We start from the raw sequence: 21063 nt of genomic DNA on the forward strand, positions 1-21063 counted from the left end.
ATGCAATCGATTTCTATTCCTCATCAGCTTACGCAAGTAGCTATTCATCCAAGAACGATCCCCTTGTCGTACAACCACTTCTTTTTGGGGTATGTACAGATCTATCAACTGTAATAATTTTGAAGTAAATAGTGAAATAGACATGTCAATATCAGTGTGGTCAATAATATTTACCCAATCAGTGGCAGCAATAAAATCACTTAGGCCATCGTAGTCACAATGGTTATAATCATATATAATTCGCTTAAAAGATTCCTTACGTCCCTTTCCAAACCTGAGGGAAACGAATACTGGACTATGATCACTGCATACTGGAGGAAGAACACCTGATTCATGTACAATGCTATAAACAGAGGTAAAGATGAGATCAAGCAAAGTACTAGTAGTATCCGTTACTCGTGTAGGTTCAGCAACAAGTTGTATTAGGTTGTAAAATAATTGTAAATATTCAGTTTTGTCGTTACGTCTGTTAAGTATATTAGCATTAAAGTCACGTACTACAATCATTTTAATATTTTTATCAGCAGCTTTCGCAAATGATTCATCAATTAAATCCCAGTAGTAGTTCCTGAGGTCCCCTCTATAGAATGTACCAATCACCAATTTATTATTATTTACAATGACCTCAAGCCATACAGCTTCTAAGTTTGGGAGATCAAGATAGGGGACTTGCGTAAAATACAGATTATCTTTTACATACACTGCGACCCCTCCAACCCTTGAAGGTCTGTCTTTGAAATCGGTGGATGGTAACCAGATATCATAATTACATCATTTGAAATGCAAGGCTGTAACCAGGTTTCGCAAAGGCAGATAATATAAAAATTACCGTATTCTGCTGTTAATAGATCAACCTTATCCTTCAAGCTCCTTATGTTCAGATGTACAATAGTAAAAGGTCCCGGATGTGGGTGAATATTCCCCGAGCATAGCAGCAATATTGATATTATTAAAAAGTGACGAACCCCTAAACATAGGTATAAAACTATACAAAAACACAAAAACTTGTCAAAACGGCGCCTATTTCTAGCATAAAGAGTAGTTGCAAAGCGCCCGACTGCCATTCGATACTGGCATATATCAACCCCCATTATATTGGAAACTAACAAGCAATACAAACCATAAAGAGCGGGAGACAGTGGGCCGTGCAATATTCATCTTGTATACATGTAAGCAAATAGTTTTAAATCACGAGTATAATATCTACCTATATACCACTTTATAGTGTCTCAGATCGCGGTTTTTAAAGAAAACAAGGTGCTCAAAGTGAAGCCCTCTTCCCTCTACATTCTCAACATAGTCTCTTATCAGAAATGTTTGGCTTGTGTTGGGTCCGACTTGGCCCGGGCTGTCAAAATCAACTTTAAACACAGAGATGTATCATCAAATGTCTTTACATCTGTAGCTTAGTATTTTATCTACCTATAAACCACTTTATAATGTCACAATGTGTCGTATTTAAAGAAAACAAGGTGCTCAAAGTAAAGCCCTCTTCCCTCTACATTCTCAACATAGTCTCTATCAAAAGTGTTTGGCTTGTGTTGGGTCCGACTTGGTCCGGGCTGTCAAAATCAACTTTAAACACATAGATGTATCATCAAATGTGTTTACATCTATAGATTACTATTTTAGCTACCTATATACCACTTTATAGCGTCTTAGTACATCGTATTTAAAAAAAACTGAACCGTTAAACACTTTTACTGTATTTTCTTAAGAAATCTCTGTCAGAAGTGTTGGGTCCGGTTAAACCAATCTTAACACAAAAATGTTTCATCAAATGTGTTTACATCTATGGACTAGCATTATACCTACCTATAAACCTCTTTATAGTGTCTCAGATCGCGGTCTTATCAGAAGTGTTTGGCTTGTGTTGGGTCCGACTTGCCCCGGGCTGTCAAAATGAACTATAATGAGTATAGTATCTACCTATATACCACTTTAAAGTGTCTCAATTCGCTGTATTTAAAGAAAACAAGGTGCTCAAAGTGAAGCCCTTTCCCCTCTACATTCTCAACATATTCTCTATCTGAAGTGTTTGGCTTCTGTTGGGTCCGACTTGGCCTGGGCTGTCAAAATCAACTTTAAACTCACAGATGTATCATCAAATGTGTTTATATCTATACCTTGTTTTCTTTAAATACGCCGCACTGTGACGGGAACATAAACATTCTAATGACAATGATGATGATAGTTGTTTATGATGAGGATGATCACCATATTATAACGTCTATGGTGTGATTAACAAGGAGGCCTTTCATGATTGAATTTAATCGTGCACTATTGCACATATTTATTTATCTGAAGATCCTCTTGTGAAGCGTATCAAGACTGAAAACAAGTCATTCAATGGATTTTCCTAAACGACCCATTGATGCAGTACTGACTTTCAATGTTAATGTTTATTTTGTTGATGGTGCTGGACGGTACAGAAATGAGTGTCAATCAAGTGAAGTGCCATCTCAAATCGACCCAGAACCGGTCACTTGTCACTCGAAAACGTCAATGTGTGATTTTGTGTCAAAGTTGATGTCCAACTTGACACAAACACAGTATCTCTGGCGTGGTTCGATCCTCTTGTTACGGTAATGTGTGGTTTTGACTCCGAGACCATCAATTTACGACCCAGAATATGCAGAGGGCGTCGTGGGAAATGATAATTACATATAAAATTATTTGGAATATGCCCATTTACAGAGTCAGGCGTATCCAAGCGAATAAACCTGATATGGTCCTTTTTGATAAATCCAATGAAACCATTGTATGACCGATTTATCTGTTTCTTTTGAAACTAATGAGATTCAGGAGAAACAAGGCAAAGACAGTATGAGGACCGTACTAACGAAATGTCAAGCTAGCTTCCGAAGTTGTTATACTCGCCATTCATGACAAGAAAAATCCCGTTTCCTGTCGCTTGAAATAGTGTTTATATTAATTAAAATGCACACATTTCCAAATATTCGAAATATTCCAGTGTCCATTCCGTCCACTATCCCTGAAGGATACTGATGACGTAGACGACAAAAACGACAACGTCAACAACGATGTGCTGGATTGACTTTCAGAAAGCTTATGATTCTGTCTGTTTGGGAATGTTTGGACATGTTGTAGAAATTTACGTCAGTATCCACATCGTCCACTATCCTGGAAGGTGTATCTTGCCACATATGTTAGCGGGTAGAGACACAAAACCAAATAAAGACATGACACATGTGTATGCATACAATTTGGAAGAATATGGATAGTTTACAATCCTAGACACATTCCACATTAAGCCATGTTAGATCATGTTTTCACTGCTGTTTTATGTATGAGAACACAAGAAAGTACGTATTTGTCAGTCATTCAAATCTCGGGTTCAGCAAAAGTTTTCGTATCTCTTTTTAGTAAAAACCGTTAGGAGTTTTGCGATCAGGGTGTTAGTTGTCAATTTAAGGTGCTTAAAATGCACTTTAATGAATCCTTGGAGTCTGTAACCTTGAGAAACGTTGTAATGTTATTAATACAAAAATCAGTAAAAGGTAAAGCATATATTTTGTGACCGGAAGAAGCATGTTCGAGGTAAAGCTTACGTTTTGTGTACCATCAAAAGCATGACAGTGATGACATTTCTTCAAAACATGCCAAAATCCCTATCATCCACAACGTGAGAGATATTTACCACGAATGTGTGTACCGAACTCTCGAACCTATTCTCCGATCACGACCGCCTCACCATAAAAATACATATAGATTTGGACCTGTGAAGATCAGGGTTACAGCAGATCTTCAGCAACCAATGCTTGTATTTAAAGGTGACTGGTTGTCGTTAGAGGCGACTAACGGGATCGGGTTGGTTGTCAGGCTCGCTGACTTGGTTGATTGGTTGCATGACTGTCATCTTATCCCAATTGTGTGGATTGATGCTCGTGATGTCAATCACTGGATTGTCAGGTCCAGACTTGATTATTTGCATGACCTCCGTCATATAGCTGGCATATTGCTGAGTGTGGCGTAAAAAAACAACAAAAAAACAACACCATAAATTTAACCGCTTATTTCAAATTCGAGATAAAAATACATAGCGCCATCTCGAACTCCCAATCTGCCTTTACAATAGAACTGTGTACCATGATATCGAAAATTGAATTTGCCACAGTGACAGCTTTAAGAAATCTTAATTAGAATTTTACTTCACTGTAAACAATTCTCCTCGATCCAGGTTGGGGAATGCGTAATGAAGTCAAAGAAAGTGATCATTTGCAACATTGTCAAACTTAGTTTCATCCACAGAAACCACGGACCTTTTTCCCAAAACTAAAATTCAACTCAATCCTTCATTTGTTTTTCTGTCACAATGTTTATTGATTATTACCTGCGAAATACATTTCAATTAGTCATCGAGATACATTTCAATTAGCTACACCTTACACCTGTTGTATTCTGAATTGATCGTCTATGCAATCGTATTTCTATGGATCTATAATACACAGTCTGTTACTCAGTTTTATTTCGCTTATTGACTTTCTACATAGGTGAACAGGGACATATATTTTACATGCAAACAACATGTTATGCAGGAAAATATAATTTTGACAGCCCGGACCAAGTCGGACCCAACACAAGCCAAACACTTTTGATAGAGACTATGTTGAGAATGTAGAGGGGAAAGGGCTTCACTTTGAGCACCTTGTTTTCTTTAAATACGATGTACTGTGACATTATAAAGTGGTATACAGGCAGATAAAATACTAAGCTACAGATGTAAAGACATTTGATGATACATCTCTGTGTTTAAAGTTGATTTTGACAGCCCGGGCCAAGTCGGACCCAACACAAGCCAAACATTTCTGATAAGAGACTATGTTGAGAATGTAGAGGAAAAAAGGGCTTCACTTTGAGCACCTTGTTTTCTTTAAAAAACGCGATCTGAGACACTATAAAGAGATATTTAGGTAGATATAATACTCATCTATAGGTGTTCCTTCTAAACATACTTCCAAACAATTCCAAACCATTCCCAACCATTCCAAGTCATTCCAAACATTTCCTTTGTTGGAAATATGTTTGGAAATGTTACCAATCCAAATTTGGATTTTCCGTAAAGATCGATCCTTCCAAGCTTCTGAAAGGTTGGTTAATGAGCGATCTTTCCAAAGCAATCCAACGTTCATTCCAAATTGGAATGGATGCTCCTTGGTCTTGTGAAATGCACCTACATGTACACCTCACTCAGCGTGTAGACCATGATTATTCTGGTCAAACACTCGCTTGAACACACAAGTCGTGATTGCCTTTTCAAAGATCTGCTTCTCAGGTTCCTACTTGCTCCATGGCAATTGGCCAGCATCTTGACATGACCTATAGCCATATGTTTCTGTACATGTGAATGGGTCGTAAAACCAGTGTAGTCACGGCCTAATGACCGTACCGCTTCCCTCTCTGTGATCATCCGGGGTGGAATAGGTCTTCAGCAGCCCATGTTTGCCGTAAAAGGCGACTATGCTTGTCGTAAGAGGCGACTAACGGGATCGGGTGAGCAGAATTCTTCACTTGTTTGATGTATATCATCATATCCTAATTGCGTGGATATATGCTAATGATGTCAATCGCTGGATTGTCTGGTTGACACTCGATTATTTACATACCGCCGTCATATAGGTGGATATTGCGGTTTTAAACAACGAACAAAACAAAAATTGCCCGGCGTCGTCACGGTTCAACAAAGTCTAACGGTCGTCGTACTCCAGTGTCTTTACGTTCATGATACATATTATTCTCTAGCGCTTATTATTCTCAGACTCCATCTTAAAGATTTTCCATATCAATAGGCCAGAATGTTGAAATAGCCTATCGCCATATGTTTGGGTACGTGACTTTGGTACCTGTCACCGGGTCGTAAACCAGTCTTGTCACGGTCTATTGAAAGTACTGCTTCCCTCTCTCTTAATTGCCCGGCGTCGTCACCGTTCGGCAAACTCCGGCAGTCGCCGTACTCCGGTGTCTTCACGTTCACTCTTTGGCCTCAGTCATACATTCAGATGGAACCATTCCCGATTAAAATTTGTCAAAATTCTGATCAAGATCCTGCGATTCGTGCCGGGAAATTCACAATCAATCAGATGTTATTCAGGAAGCGTCCCGATTCAGCCTTTTCCAGCAGAATTCGTCCCGATTCTCCGTTCTCAATCCGAATCTAATCCGATTTGTATCTTCCGCATGGTTGAAAAACGACCGAATCTGTTCTGACAGCGTCCCGATTCTCCCGAATGCGATCCGACAGAGATAAGTCTGTGGCAGGACAGTAAACCGACAAAGACGGTTCGCATTCGACAAGATCTGGACGCAATCTGGACTCAATCACCAAAAACGACAATGAACAATTCATGCACGTTCATCACGATCCACAGGACACTATCCAGACAACCCAGGACATTGTTACGATTTTGATCCGATACAGCAGAATCTGTCGCGACATAGTCACGATTGTAATTCGACAAAATCGGCTGAGTTTCCCGAATGTTACGGGACGCACCATACTGCCGGGGGTGATGTGCCGACCTCTCTGGATGTTTCCCGATCCGTAGGACTGTGTTACGAACGTTTAAGACTGCGTTCAGACAATGACAGGACATTCCAGATCATTGAGGACAGTAATTCGACTTTTTCACTTTTTGTGTCGAAGTGCTGTCAGATCTCAAGCGGGAGCCATAATCGGCACTGTGTGAACCTGAAGAATTAATATAATAACCGTTCAAGAAATTCACTAGGAGTTTAATCGGATACATTCATCATGGATGTATTTGTTATATGTTACCTAGTATATCTATACAAATTTATTAATTTATTGAAATTGTTTTAGTTACTTTGATTTTCACGCAATAGCCCTATAGTATTGACCTTTGGCGAAATCATTACCTCCAGGTATCGCGAGACCGTCATGCTTACTGGTTAAAGGGCAGTTTTCTGTCTGGTACTGACGTATTCTAGTGGTATTTAGCTAAAACGTATTAGCTAGGCTTTTATATTTACATTTTGTACCTCATGTTCCAAGTAATCCGTCGAAAACCAACTTTCCCGTGATTGCTTACTTTAAGTCAAGTGCCTATTTACTATTAGGAGTCAAGTTACGTTTTTAGTTATTACTTTATTCTTGTTTAAGGACATCCTGGTCTCAGGAGCACAGCTCCATGACAGAACCCCTAGAAAATGTTGATCTTTTGATTGGAGAGAACGTGTGCTCTACTTTAAGTTCAAAAAAGGATTGGTCGCCTCTGAGTCTCTATATTGTCTGAAATGAAAAGCTAGAAAGGTAGAAATATTTTATCTGACGTTGTTCAAGAATCACTTGACAGTGCATTTACATGTATTGATACAAGCCCAGAATATATTGTAGAGGCATGTTGTCCGGCTTCATCTGACAGGAACAGAAAAACTGGCGAAGTGAGAAATGAAGTAAACAATTGCTTTGAGCACAGAAAGTATCAGATCTTTCAATGAATTTAGAAAATATAAAGATACAGATTATAAGAATAATACAGCTTCATGTACGACAAGTCAATATCTAATTAAATGTTTTCTGAAGTTTTCCGTAGTGAGTACTGTGTCTGGGTGGGGTATCCATGCCGAGTGGCATCAGTGGTCTGGCACTATAAACTCGCTAAATAAGGAATGGATTTACATTTTAGTATCTGATTTACCACTTGGCCTGTAACTGTAGGTACACCAGAAGTATTATTCCGGGTGTCTTACTCAGCAAAATTCAAGCTAGTATTCCCCGCCCGATCCATCAGTCGCTTTGTGGAGGGAAGACAAGGGTTTGCAAGCCCGGATTTTATTAGACCGATTTTCTATGTTCCATTCATATTATCTGCACCCGATATTTCCTGGACACTGGAATCTGTTTCGGTGGATAATCGAGACTGGTTATTCTCTGGCGTTGACATTTGTACTGTTGCCAATGATGCATTCGTGATAATGAGTTAAACAAGGATTCCGTCAATTAATGCGTGTCTCGTAAGAGGGTGGTGACATGCATGATTGCGTGTCGTACCGTATCGGCGAGGATATGACACGGTCGTAGTGCTTGAATATTTGTTTTCTTTCTTAGACTCTTATGGCGGGTCAGCGACGAGGCAGTATGTAGAGCTTGAGACAGACACCCAGTATAACTACCAGTCATTGCAGGAGGTGGATGTGAAGATAGGATCACAAGCCACATCCTTCAAGTTCAAAGTAAAGTATCTTATTTCATCATTCCTCGTCACTTTTCATTATTTCAGAGTCAGAATACGTCCCCAGTATGAGGCTTGTCGTGAGGGCAACCCAAAAGGAGTGTTGGGTGGTTACAGTACATGCTTACGTTCTTTTCATTAATGTTCAGTTCGTTCACATGGGAAAAAAAATGTCGCTGAGTTTTTCCACAAACACCAAGAGCTCATTCACCGATATTTTAAAGATTGAGTCACTTGGTATTTGGTTCAAATTGCTGGATTATGGAGAGCTTTTAAACATATATTGCTTTGGTTTCATAATATTTTAGGCTTGGGGTGTTTTTTTCTTTTGTTAGAGCCTAGATGTGTTTTGGTCACTACTTCAAAACTATGAAAAGAGGAGGCATTTCTTTTCCACCGTGGTTTGAGAGCATCCAGCATGCCGAAACCGTAATGTATCTGGCAGCTAATTCGTCTTTTCACGATCGATAAAATTTAGATTTCATTACTTCATATACATATAGTCTGGTTCAAATTTATTGTGAATTTTAATGTCATATTCAAGGAAGCATACATAAAATATCAATATTGACAAGTGTTTAAAATTAAGGTATGGTCAAAGGGAAGCAACTCTTCTTCAATTTTAGAAGTAGCAAATTAGAGTTATCTCCCTTGATTATGGAGCAGACGATTTTTCCTGATATATGTCAGAAATGAGTTCAGACATGAGCTCCATGATGAAGGCATCACTGATGCTGCTAGAAGAAGGGCACAGATACTCCTCTTTCTACAGTGTATAAAGTTAAGAAGAATATTGAGAATGGTTCGGGAATTGAGCACAGAAAAGGAGCTGGGAGACCTCGAAAACTGGTGTTTAGTGATCGTGTGAGAATGGGCGCATGAAAACTTTGACTGGAACAGTGTTACTTTCACAGATGAGGGCTATGTATGGGTGTATCCTAACAATGTTAAAATGTGGACAAAATGTCATTCCGTTCCATTGAAGCAGAGACCAAAGTACAGTCCGAAGTTTCATGTTTGGGGAGGGATATTTTCACTTTGAACGACGCCCATGTGTCTCTTTGGGGGTAATTTAACCAGTGAAAGGTATACAGACATTTTGGAACCTCACCTGATCCCAATGCAGATGTTTTTTTATCGAAATACTTGGATTTTACAACAGGATAATGACCCGAAACACACCGCAAGACATGCGCGGCAGTGGTTTGTGGACAACAATGTGAACGTTTTGGACTGGCCTAGCTACAGCCCGGACTTAAATCCTATAGAAAATGTTGGGGGACTTATGAAGGAGTCGGTGAACCAAAAGGGATTGACAAAAGTTGATGACATGAAGCGCGAGGTGGTGCGATATTGGGACTCTCTCACCCACGAGACTCTAACCTCTCTCATAGGAAGTATGCCCAATCGTATAAAACTTTGTTTGGAAGCAAATAGTGGTCTGATAAAATATTGATGATACTGTGATGTGATTATAGAAGGTTTGCGCTCACTTAAAATATGTTTTATTTTGGGGGGAAATTTTCATATTTACAATTTTCAAGATTTTTCAATTCTCAATAATTATGACTTAAACTGTATAACTCTTTAAGGCTCAAACAATGCTGATGCAACATTTTGTATGTCTCTGATTACTATAACGCTGACATGATAATATATCTAAAAATGCTTACAGGTCCAGGCTTCAAATGACGCCCATGTGGCTTTGCTAACCTATGATGGCGAAACGGGACAGAACATGTACGAAATCGTCCTCGGTGCATTTGCCAACACGCGATCTATAATCAGAAACAGCATACAGGGTGGAAAGAGCATGCTCGATTGTACCATAAAAATTGTGAAATGTAATTCCAGCCAGGAAGAAGCTTCTGAAACCACCCTAAAAATGAATATTAACTGTAAAAGTGTTTTTAGATATATTTTGGATAATGAAAAGCTTCAACGGTTTATTTCATCTGACGTTGTTCAAGAATGACTTGACAGTGCATTTATATGTATTGATACAAGCCCAGAATATATTGTAGAGGCATGTTGTCCGCTTCACCTGACAGGAACAGAAAAAACTGGCGAAGTGAGAATTGAAGTAAATAATTGCTTTGACCACAGAATGTTTCAGATCTTTCAATAAATTTAGAAAATGTAAAGATACAGATTATAAGAATAATACAGCTTTATGTAAGACAAGTCAATATCTAATTAAATGTTTTCTGAAGTTTTCCGTAGTGAGTACTGAAAATTATATTAATTGTTGAAGTAAAGTCTTGAAGGTTTTGTAATATTCATAACGTGAACTATCCTCTAAAGTGGAATGCCATTCTTGGAAGAACATAATTATTGACCGATTTCGAAATTCTTTAAGAAACATATTTACTTTTCCAACTGACTGACACAGCAATATAAAACTAAAACCATGAGAAAATATAAGAGTATTCTTTACCATGTTATGGCCATGTATAACCTTGTGTGAGGAATGACCATAATGGTTCTTCTGATACCTTCTATACACAACTCGGAGTGAGGTTATATACTGAATTAGCAACTAACATTTAAAACTACCGCACCAGTGTGATACAATTCTAACCGGATATAGTTTTCATTTATGTCTTATGTTATTTGAAGATGATGCATTATTCAGAAACAAATTCAGGAACTACAACATTATGGAAAAGAATGTATATTAACGGTAAAAATGGATAAATAAACCCAACTGAAAATACGATACGAACTTGATACTCGTGTACGACACCGTTACCCTAAACCTGAAACCATTGCACGACTTGTTGTTGGTCTTGCAATGAGAGGGGAATTAACATCCCCCAGACAGGTCATGCGGACTTTTGTTGACCCTACTGGTCTGTTGTATGATGCTGTCATTGAATCCTTCTTTTTGTGCTGGAATATTATATTTAATTATCAACAGAACATTTTGTTTTGTTTTGCATCTATGAAATTTATCTTCCTAGTTTGCTGAACCTTCGCTAACTGAATTATGTATGATTTGCTCTCGTCGCTACATTTTAGGATACTACCAATGTGACGTTAAGTGTTCAGAAACAGACTATGTATTTTTAAGATGTAATCATATTACCGCTTTTTCCTTCAGATTCCGAGAGCACCTTGTTAAGTGGGGTACCTATAGCAGGTGTTGCAACAGACAATGTCTACCAGTACCAGTCTGTTACCACCCGTGGCGTCCGCTTGACACGAAGAGGTAACTGTATTCCGGCCCTCGTGTTCTGGGTACGGGCCTCTAACGACGCCCGAATTGCCTTGGTCGCCAACGACGGCAACACTGACAATAACATGTACGAGATCGTCCTTGGAGGATTTGGCAACACAAAGTCTGTCATCCGAGAAAGTAAGCAGGGCACAAACGAGGCATTTGCTGTTCACAAGCCTCTCTCTCCAGATCAGCATTTACCATTCTGGATAAGCTATGAAGATGGTCGAGTAGCAGTGGGATATGGCATCACTGTCGGAAGACGGGAGTTCATGTCGTGGACAGACGCAACACCGAACAAAATCAGATACGTCAGCATCACCTCGGGATTTGGTTCTGATGGACACTGGCTCTTCTGTGAGTATTTGAAAACGTGTTCTAAAATATAACGGATACGTGTGTATCAACTATGAGAATTAATGTGTGAATATCAAAACGTGTTATTGGATGTTTTATGCCACATATTATGCATTAAACATAGGATGCTGATATTTCTATAATAAATGTAAGATGAAAGCGACTTCAACCCATGGAATAATACAATGACTGATTTCACATAAAATGCATCGATTCACAATTTTTAGTTACAAAAATACTGTACCTCAAAAATCATATATATTTTGATAAAACAAAAAAAAGCAAACGTTGGGGATCAGGCCATGGTTAATACACTATGAGTAAAACATTTGTGGGCTGGTGTCAGTAATTCTCAGTATGTGACCCTGAACACAAAGGAATCAAACCAGTAAGTACACATTTTATTGCTTTGTTTTCAGATCAAAGATACATTTAATTGGATGAAGGCCATTACTGTAAAAAGTTATTGCATACTGCAATAATTTTGACTGTTATTTTATTTTGATTTATGTACTTCTATTTATCGCAAACAGAAACTGTTTCCAATGCCCCCCTCGCCCCCCCCCCCCCCTCTCTCTTTCCCCCCCTCTCTCTCTCTCTCTCTCTCTCTCTCTCTCTCTCTCTCTCTCTCTCTCATAATAAAATATGTTAAAAGATATTAAGTGTTGTTATCCTGTCTGGCGCTCAGTATTAAAGGGGGTGGGGGATTAAACAAAAACTGGTCGACTCGGTCAGTATACTGTGTCTGAGAATCATGTAAAACTGCGGCATAGTATCTCAGTGGGTTAATACTATAAAATCGGCATTAGTCGGCATTAGTCCGGACTAGGACACACCATCTCCCCGAGGCAAGAGAGTTTACTGGCTATAAAAGTCCAGTTTCCAACCTTGCCGAGCTAGACTGGAATTAGTGGGCTCGATCGTAGCATCACCAATGGTAATAACCAGTTATGTCCCTTCTGAGCCTCTCCTATGGACCAATCCGATTCCACCACTTGCATTTGTTTCAAACAAAATGGCGGTGCCCAGTCAAGACGATCTGATCGATAATCAAGACCTATGTTGTGATAAATCGGGTCTTACATCGCCAAGGGCATCAAATCACGCGAGCACCTTGATTAAAATCATGAAAAGGTTTGGAAAATATCTGTTGACAACGAGTTGGCGGTGCACATGTTTTGCAAATCCTGCAATCGACCGAAATTTGCACGACAGTTTATGAACTGGATTTCAATTTTGATTTCGATTTCCATTTCTGAATCAATATTTCCATCTGAATCAATATTTGCAGTACTACAATAAGGGTCCCACCATTTTATATTCTATTCTGTGCCCGAAAAGCTAGAAACAAATCTTCATATCAGTTTTTTTCAAGACCTAAATGATCACTGGGCATGCGGAATGTTCTGCAAACAAACACACATAATATGTACTGAACTGAACAACTCACCACTTATACATCATATGATTGTATTAATGTCATTACCAGTATGCAAGCCCATGCATACAAATATTATGTAGACGTGTAGACACAAATACATATATACTGCAAAGTGTATTTAAAACATTAACAGTCCTTTGTGTATAAGCATAGCTTTCGATGAGCTCAACATGAATTTAAACAGCCAGGGCAATGCGTAAACTGGCGCACAGACACGTAGACATACTGTAAATCTGGAAATTACCAGGGAATGATTCATACCCTTGCCTTGCCTTAATCCACACTTGCGTTAATCCAATCAAACAGCAAATAACTCCGCTAAAAACAACACAGAGTTTATATGTTTACCCTGTTGATTGGCATTACGGAAGTTCAAAGGCAATTCAATAATTGAACTTACAAAAGTCCACTGATTGGTCTGCAGAGTAGGTGTCAACAAGCTTGACACGAGTGGGTAGATAACTCACCGGATGCCCATCGTGAAAAGTTTATTACACACTTTTGCACTTAAATCATGCTTGCATTAATGTCAAGATTTACAGATCCCATTGTCACTGCCAGCATTCTGACGTGTGTTTGTAGAGCATAGAAGTCCCTTATATTAGTAATCCATGGAGCTGTTGATGACTTCCGCTCAAGCTATGCCTCTGAAATGGCAACACACTGGCAGGTGTACAATATGAAGACATATCTACACACAGACATGCTTACCAGTACCTGCATTCGCACGCGTCAACATCCTGCACAGAGCTTCTCTAGTTTTTTTACACGAACGTTCAACGGGTATTTTTGCTGAAGACTTTGCCATCATGTTTGTGTTTGTGGAGAACCCCGTTGGTTGGTTATTTGGTTTAAGTGACCAGTGCCTCAACGTCATCGATACTGACTGATGTGTGGAGACCAATGCTTTGCCATTATTTCTGTAGAGAACAACTAAATGTAACGTGTAGTGCCCAATTGGTTGGTTATTTGGTTTAAGTGACCAGTGCCTCAACGTCATCGATACTGACTGATGTGTGGAGACCACTGCTTTGCCATTATTTCTGTAGAGAACAACTAAATGTAACGTGTAGTGCCCAAAGCCTCCACATAGTCCACCTGCTACTGAATCTGTACGACTGATCCACTGACAATTGATAACCTTTGCTCAACAGGAAGTCCCATACCTTCCTCTCAGTCGTCTGTGATGCAACCATCGCCGTTGTTCTCCCCTTTTGGTCTCTGCTCTTGAAGTCAGCTGTAAGATACAGTCAAGTCCCGTTAATCCAACATGGTTGGTTGCATATGATTATGTCGGATTAACGAGTATGACTTAACGAAATTAGGTAATATCATCGTTCGTGATCAAAAGTCGGATAACTACACAATAGATAACTATACAAACACGTAATAAAAAAATAAAAATTAAATATTCATATTGTTATGTTACGTTGTTAGCGGAACATGTTTCTAATCATACAACCTCTGAAACTCAACACCTAACAACTTTTACGGACTTTTGACTTTTTTAATACATTAAAAAGCATAGTCTGAAATGGAAATCCCAAGTTTGAAACTGGTACCGCAAAGCTTAAGAAAGCTGCTTTCTAAGTGGCTAACGTTGACATCCTGTTAGTCATTTCATTTGTCGATCATGGTTCGCGAAAGGTTGTTCTGACGTGACCTGTAATGGGATGTCCTCGGCGATAGCGAGACCTTGTATCTGATTCCAATGAGATGGAGGCAATCTAAGCATGTGGTTAATCCTATTTTGTTTAGTTAAAGCATTAATTGTTTATTGTTAAACAGGTTTATCTCTGAAGCCGTTGTAATATGCAGGTACCAGCCGACTCTCTCGCATCAAAACACGGGCTGTGTACTCGTGGGCAGATGACCACGGAGTACGCTGGTCACTGTGTCGGATTAACGAGACTGATTAAGGAGTGATTTCGGTAATTCGTTGCAAATTAGGTGTGTCGGAGTCGGAGTCGGATTCACAGGTCAAAATAGCACTGATTTAATCGGTTCCCATCATTAGTGTCAGATAAAGCCTATTGTCGGATTAACGAAACTTGACTGTACATAACAATATCAATATGAACATTGTCACCCAGGCTTGTAGAATGTTTCCAACTCTGATTCACCACTGACAACCTGCATCCTTTGCTCACCAGTAGATTATTGGTTTAAACATAATTATTTTCACAAAAGTGTGAAAATGGATTGGTAAACAAGCGAAGCGCTTATGTCAATACCTCTCAATTACACATAGGATATATTACAATAAATACATCAATGAAGGTAAGATGTAACAAATGAATTGTACATGTCAATCTAGATGTATATATATAATAAATCTATTTGCAGTTTATATTAAACAACTCATTTAACTGAAAATCTGCCAGTTTTTAATGTGAAGTTTTGAACAGAACCTAATATTCGGATTTGCTTTTCCTTACTCAAATACGAATTTCCGCATTGCACCGTTTGTAAAGAATAACCATGTTGGTAAAAATTTCATCTCAAAGAACATAGTAATTTGTACATACAAAAAAGAAGTGTAAAGCATCTGCGATGTGATATCCACAGGATCATCTTTTTTGTATTTAAGATATATCTATCCTATGGATCTGCGTTAAGATCGCTGCAGCCAAACCTTAGGCTACCGTGAATAAGTTGACATAATCTGCGTCCATAATTTCAATCCAAGTGTATACCATTATCTCCCTTTACATGAAGCAAATTCTTAAATTGTGTAACGGTCTCTGTCGCCGTTAGGTTTTCTGGTAACATATTCCGAAGTACAGTACATCATTGCCTTTCTGTGCTGCAACCATCACCAGTGTGTAACCATGCTGACTTCTGCTCTCGATGTCACCTATCCCATGCGAGAGAAGACAGGATCCCGCCACTGACCCTGTATGGGATCACCGCCACCAAATTGTTTTGAAGTTGCCTCCTGAATGGCATTCATAAAAAAAGGCAGAAACTAACTCAGACAGATGAATGTCATCACCAAAATAGAGGCATGCATCCTTTGCCTTGATCTGATGCTTGATTCTAGCACCTCCAATATGACAGTTTTTGCAATTCATGAACTGTTTTACTCGTTTTCGTTTGCCATCAATTGCCACTGGCGAGTCAGCTCCATCCCATCTCCTGCGCGGCAACATTTCTGACAAGATAATGCGATTTTTTTACAGGATTTTATGTAGTTCATCCATGTCTGCATCCATGACATTACACATCTCTTTACCCTGAAGGCGAGTTTCATAATTGGAGATGCAAACATGGTTTAATGCTGTGCTTAACTTATGCAGTATATCTAAAGTAATCAGAGCACGAGAATCTGGTTTGCCTATGCACTGCGCATATGCACTGCGCTTTTTCTAAGTATGAGTGAGTGAGTGAGTTGGGTTTAACGCCGCTTTTAACATTATTCCAGTTATATCACGGCGTGTCAGCTTAATGTGGGAGGAAAGCCCGAAGTGATGCAGGTCACAGACGTTTACTACTTCGGTGAAACCCACGAGCACGGGTATGGTGCTGACAAACCTAGAAACATAATCGGGGCGAACCGGGATTCGAACCCACAATCATAGGTTTCTGGCGTGCCCAAGGGACGCAACTCTGCATAGCGAATCGCGGCGCCTTAGACGACTGGGCCACCCGTGCCCCCTCTAAGTATGAAGTGATCAGTGGTGTCTGCAAGCTTTATTACTTTGAGATACCAGCAGATCATTGCCATATGTACTGATGCAGTTGAATGAGCTCTGTTGTGCAGAGATAAATATACTCAAAAACCAAAGTTCCTGTGACACCAATATTTTAGTGTATTTTTCAAACAAGTAAAGTTTGGTTTTCAATATTGTAGTACATGTATGGAATCAAGTCACAAAAACACAGCTGCTACAGAAAAGCATGCATTCCATGCAAAAGTTGACTTTTATGCAAGCCCCAAGCATTTCACTACCCAAGATTGGGTATAAAAACGTGTGCATTAACGGGATTCCATATGTATTGTTTAGCATCGTGCTGACAACAACCACTCAGAAAAACAACAAAATTACGCAATTATTCAATATTACGAAATGCCACGCCTGTCCGAAAATGAGCGTCTGCGAGCCATTGGTATGCTTGAAGCAGGATCGAGTCAACATGATGTTGCAAGACAATTTAACGTCCAAATAGTTGGGTATTATAATACTTTATTGTATGCCTAGTATAGTTAATGAGTGTTGATATTTTATCCGTTGCGCCACACCAAGTTGAAAACTTGAAGCATAAACATGATGTATATTTTGTCAGCCATGTTTTATGAAACATAAACTAATGTGACCCAAATTCTTTGTTGTTTTTAGTTGTCAGGCTGAGCGATTGTGACCTGGGTAACACATTCCATGCAAAAGTTGTCTTTATTCAAGCCCAATGCATTTCACTACCCAAGAATGGGTAGAAAACCATGTGTGTTAACTGGATTCCATATGATTGTTTAGCATCGTGTTGACAACAACCCCTGAGAAAAACAACAAACATTTGGTGTTTATGGCAACGTTGGCAACAGACGAATGCAATCAGGGACCATCCTCGGGGTGGCAGGCCACGTGTAACCAATAATCGACAAGACAACTGGATTCGAACAACACACCTACGAAATCGATTCCAGCCAGCAACAGTGACTGCAAGAAGCATCCCTGGCCTTCAACGAATATCTTCACAAACCGCACGTCGCCGGAAAACCCGCCCGTCTACGCTGGACGGCCATGCAGTGGGGACAAATTCTATTCGTTGACAAGTCTCGTTTTCACCTCAGCCACTGCGATGGACGGATTCGAGTGTACCGACGTCGAGGTGAACGTTACGTCAATCATTGTGTCATGGAAGAAGATCGGTTCGGGGGCGGCAGCGTTATGGTATGGGGTTGGATTACGGCAAGCCAGAGGACCCGTTTGATGGTGGTAGAGGGAAATCTCAATGGGCAGTGCTTCTGCGACGAGATGATCGGCCCTGTTGTTCTACCGTTTTTGCGTCGTCATGGCCCAGGCATTACCTTCCAACATGACAACGCCCGGCAAAACAACGTGAATGTCATCTCCTGGCCGGCTCGCTCCCCTGATCTCTCACCAATCGAGCACATGTGGGATGAGATGGATCGGCGCCTTCGATGTCAACCACCTGTCCCACAGACACTCCAGGAACTTAGAAACATACTCCAGTAGATATGAACAGATATCCAACAGGACTTTGTGTGACGCCTGGTCCATTCCATGAGACGAAGATGTGTTGCTTGCATCGCAACCAGAGGTGGACACACGCTATTGATTTGTAAATTGACATTTTGGCATGTCCATGTTTTTTTTATGAAATCACTCATTTTCTGAAGTCAGTATGGCAAATTAAACCATTTGAACACTTACGGGAGTCTTTTGTTGTTCAGTATATGAAAAATATATTGAAGTAAGTGTTCTATAGGGGCTTGTCATAGCTCTGTTATGTTGTAAGTAGATCTAAACCTGCCAAAGGAATGCAAAGCAATTGTATAGGGTTTGTTAGTGTTGTCAGCTTGTGAAAGCTCTAGTAGCCTGATAGCTTCTGTTTCCAGTTGTCCCAATGTTCCCTGAAAACGAGGAATAGCATCTGCGATGACATTCTTACTACCTGGGATATACTGTCCCCTTACTAAGATGTTGTGCTGTTAACAGTGAAGCACAAAAAGAGCTAACAAGAACCATGACACGTGTAGACTAAGATGTCAAATCTGATTGGTTGTCTGAATGAAACACAATTTTCTTGTTTACAAGCTGATCTGCCCACAGCTGTGCTGCTACCAGAATTGGAAAGAACTCACAAAAGGTTATGTCCTCTGTAAAACTCGGATGGCCAAGCACCATAGGACCACTGATGCCCAAAATATAGGCCGAAACCTCTCCCCTCACCTCCAGCGCTATCCATTGTGCTGATGCAGATATTCCTGCCACACTTGTACATCCTTTTTGACTCCTTGCGTCAATGATGATTGGGGTTTTTTGCATGTAGAGTAGCATCAATTAGTCTGCGAGAGAAAGGATGGCCTACTGTTATGGTCCTGCAGATAAAATTCAGTAAACCCAGTAGTGATTGTATTTGTTTAAGTAGGACTTTGTTTTGCCTAAGTAAATCTGGCATTGCTTGCTGACATTGTATGATTTTCTCAGCAGGGATGATCTTGCTTCCATTGCCTCTGTGTCTATTTCCATGCCCAGAAATGTAGGGCAAGTGCATGGTAGTACGGTCTTTTCCGCTGCGATTGGTACTCCAAGACTATGGCAAATATCCAAACTTCGTTGACACTGTATTGTATTGGCTGATCCCCAAAAAAAGAAAATCATCTAGTTAATGCAAAACCTCTGCTTTTGGGTGCGTGCGTTGTGTGGCCCATTGAAAAAATGTTGGCAGAAGTGATTTTACAGCCCATTCGAAGGCACATATCATAGTAATAACTACGTTTAAATTGAAAACCAAGCAAATTAAAATCTTCTTTCCTTATTGGGCAAAGCCTAAATGCACATTTGATATCTGCCTTGGCCAAAAGTGCTTTTTTGACTAAACCCTGTACCAAAGCGATCGCATCATCAAAGCGGGTGTATGTGACAGAGGCAACATTGTCATAAATATTGTCATTTATGGATGAACCTTCTGGATATGATAAGTGGTGAATAAGTCTGAACTCGCCAGGGATTTTTGGGGGGAACCAGTTCTGTGGGAGATATTCTTGCAGTGAGGCTTTAACGTAGGGTCCTGCCATCCTGCCTAAACTTATCTCTTTGTCTACTTTCTGTTGAACAAGTTGTGGAAATGGGTAAGCAGATTTTAGTTTCTTTGCAGGACAAGGTGTGTTAACTCCAGTAAAGCCTAAGCTAAATCCAGCATTGAAACCTTGCCACAGGTAGGATGCCTCCTTACACCTAGGATATTCTGATAAATAGGACTTTAACACTTGCAAATTTATTGGAGAAGTCCCTTTATCTTGGATAGTTACTGGTTCAGTCAGTTTGTGGATTTGTTTTTAGCTTGCCGTGACAATTATGCCCTGCAAACCTTAGGTGGATGAGGCTTGCTGCAAAGTGTACAGATATGAACATACTTGCAAAATCGACGTGTGCACTGTGTACGGCTGAATTCAAAACATGTACCGGTTTGATGTGTGCCAAATGCCGGTGTGTGCAACATGGCAGAAGATCATGGTTTGTAAGCTTAATGCCGCTCATATGGCATGCCTGGGTTGTACGATTATGGGGTCATGAATAACAACCATAATTCCTGGTTAACTTTAGACCAAGGCGTCAGTGGGTAACGCGAAAGAAGCAGTCTAAGTTGCTGATCATAGTGTTTCCAGCCACCCCCCTTTAGCCTGTGATATTCTGTGCGGATGATATCTGTGTACTTCAGCATCTGTTGAGCTCTAGCAGGAAATTTCTCAATATAAATGCTAGTAAAAACCAAGAAAGCTGATGTCCACTCTTCGACATTGTTAATCTTGGACTGCTGGCGGTTTACTATCTCCAGATTGCCTCTATTATTTAGGCCCATTACACCTACAAAACCTCAGAATATGATGACCCCTTAGTTGTTGAGAGCATTGTGGCTAAATCCACATACTCATGATTCCAAATCTTTTCTTTGATATGCTGTGGGACAATATCCCCCAAATCATCCCCAGCTAGTGGAATACACATTTGGCTGATATCGGAGATGGTTTGCTGTGTGGATGTCGCCATGAACAGGGGAGCGTAACATACATGTGCTGCATTTGACGTGTCGTTTTCACGAGCCAGGAAAGAAAGAGCGACTAGTACCTACCATGCTTTCGAAAG

The 21063-nt window shown here is 39.9% G+C and overlaps 1 protein-coding gene across 1 annotated transcript; it reads right to left on the bottom strand.

Moving 5' to 3' along the window:
- Positions 1 to 20272: 20272 nt before the first annotated feature.
- On the bottom strand, positions 20273 to 20967 carry LOC139448836 (uncharacterized). Its single transcript, XM_071230362.1, has 2 exons — positions 20789 to 20967; positions 20273 to 20363 (listed from the first exon to the last, which is right to left on the bottom strand). Exons 1-2 carry the CDS (start codon positions 20965 to 20967, stop codon positions 20273 to 20275), a joined length of 270 nt encoding a protein of 89 aa, XP_071086463.1.
- Between the last annotated feature and the right edge of the window lie 96 nt (positions 20968 to 21063).

Source organism: Haliotis cracherodii, unplaced genomic scaffold (assembly GCF_022045235.1).
Source record: "Haliotis cracherodii isolate W230 unplaced genomic scaffold, xgHalCrac1.p SCAF_7, whole genome shotgun sequence".
Taxonomy (NCBI): Eukaryota; Metazoa; Mollusca; class Gastropoda; order Lepetellida; family Haliotidae; genus Haliotis; species Haliotis cracherodii.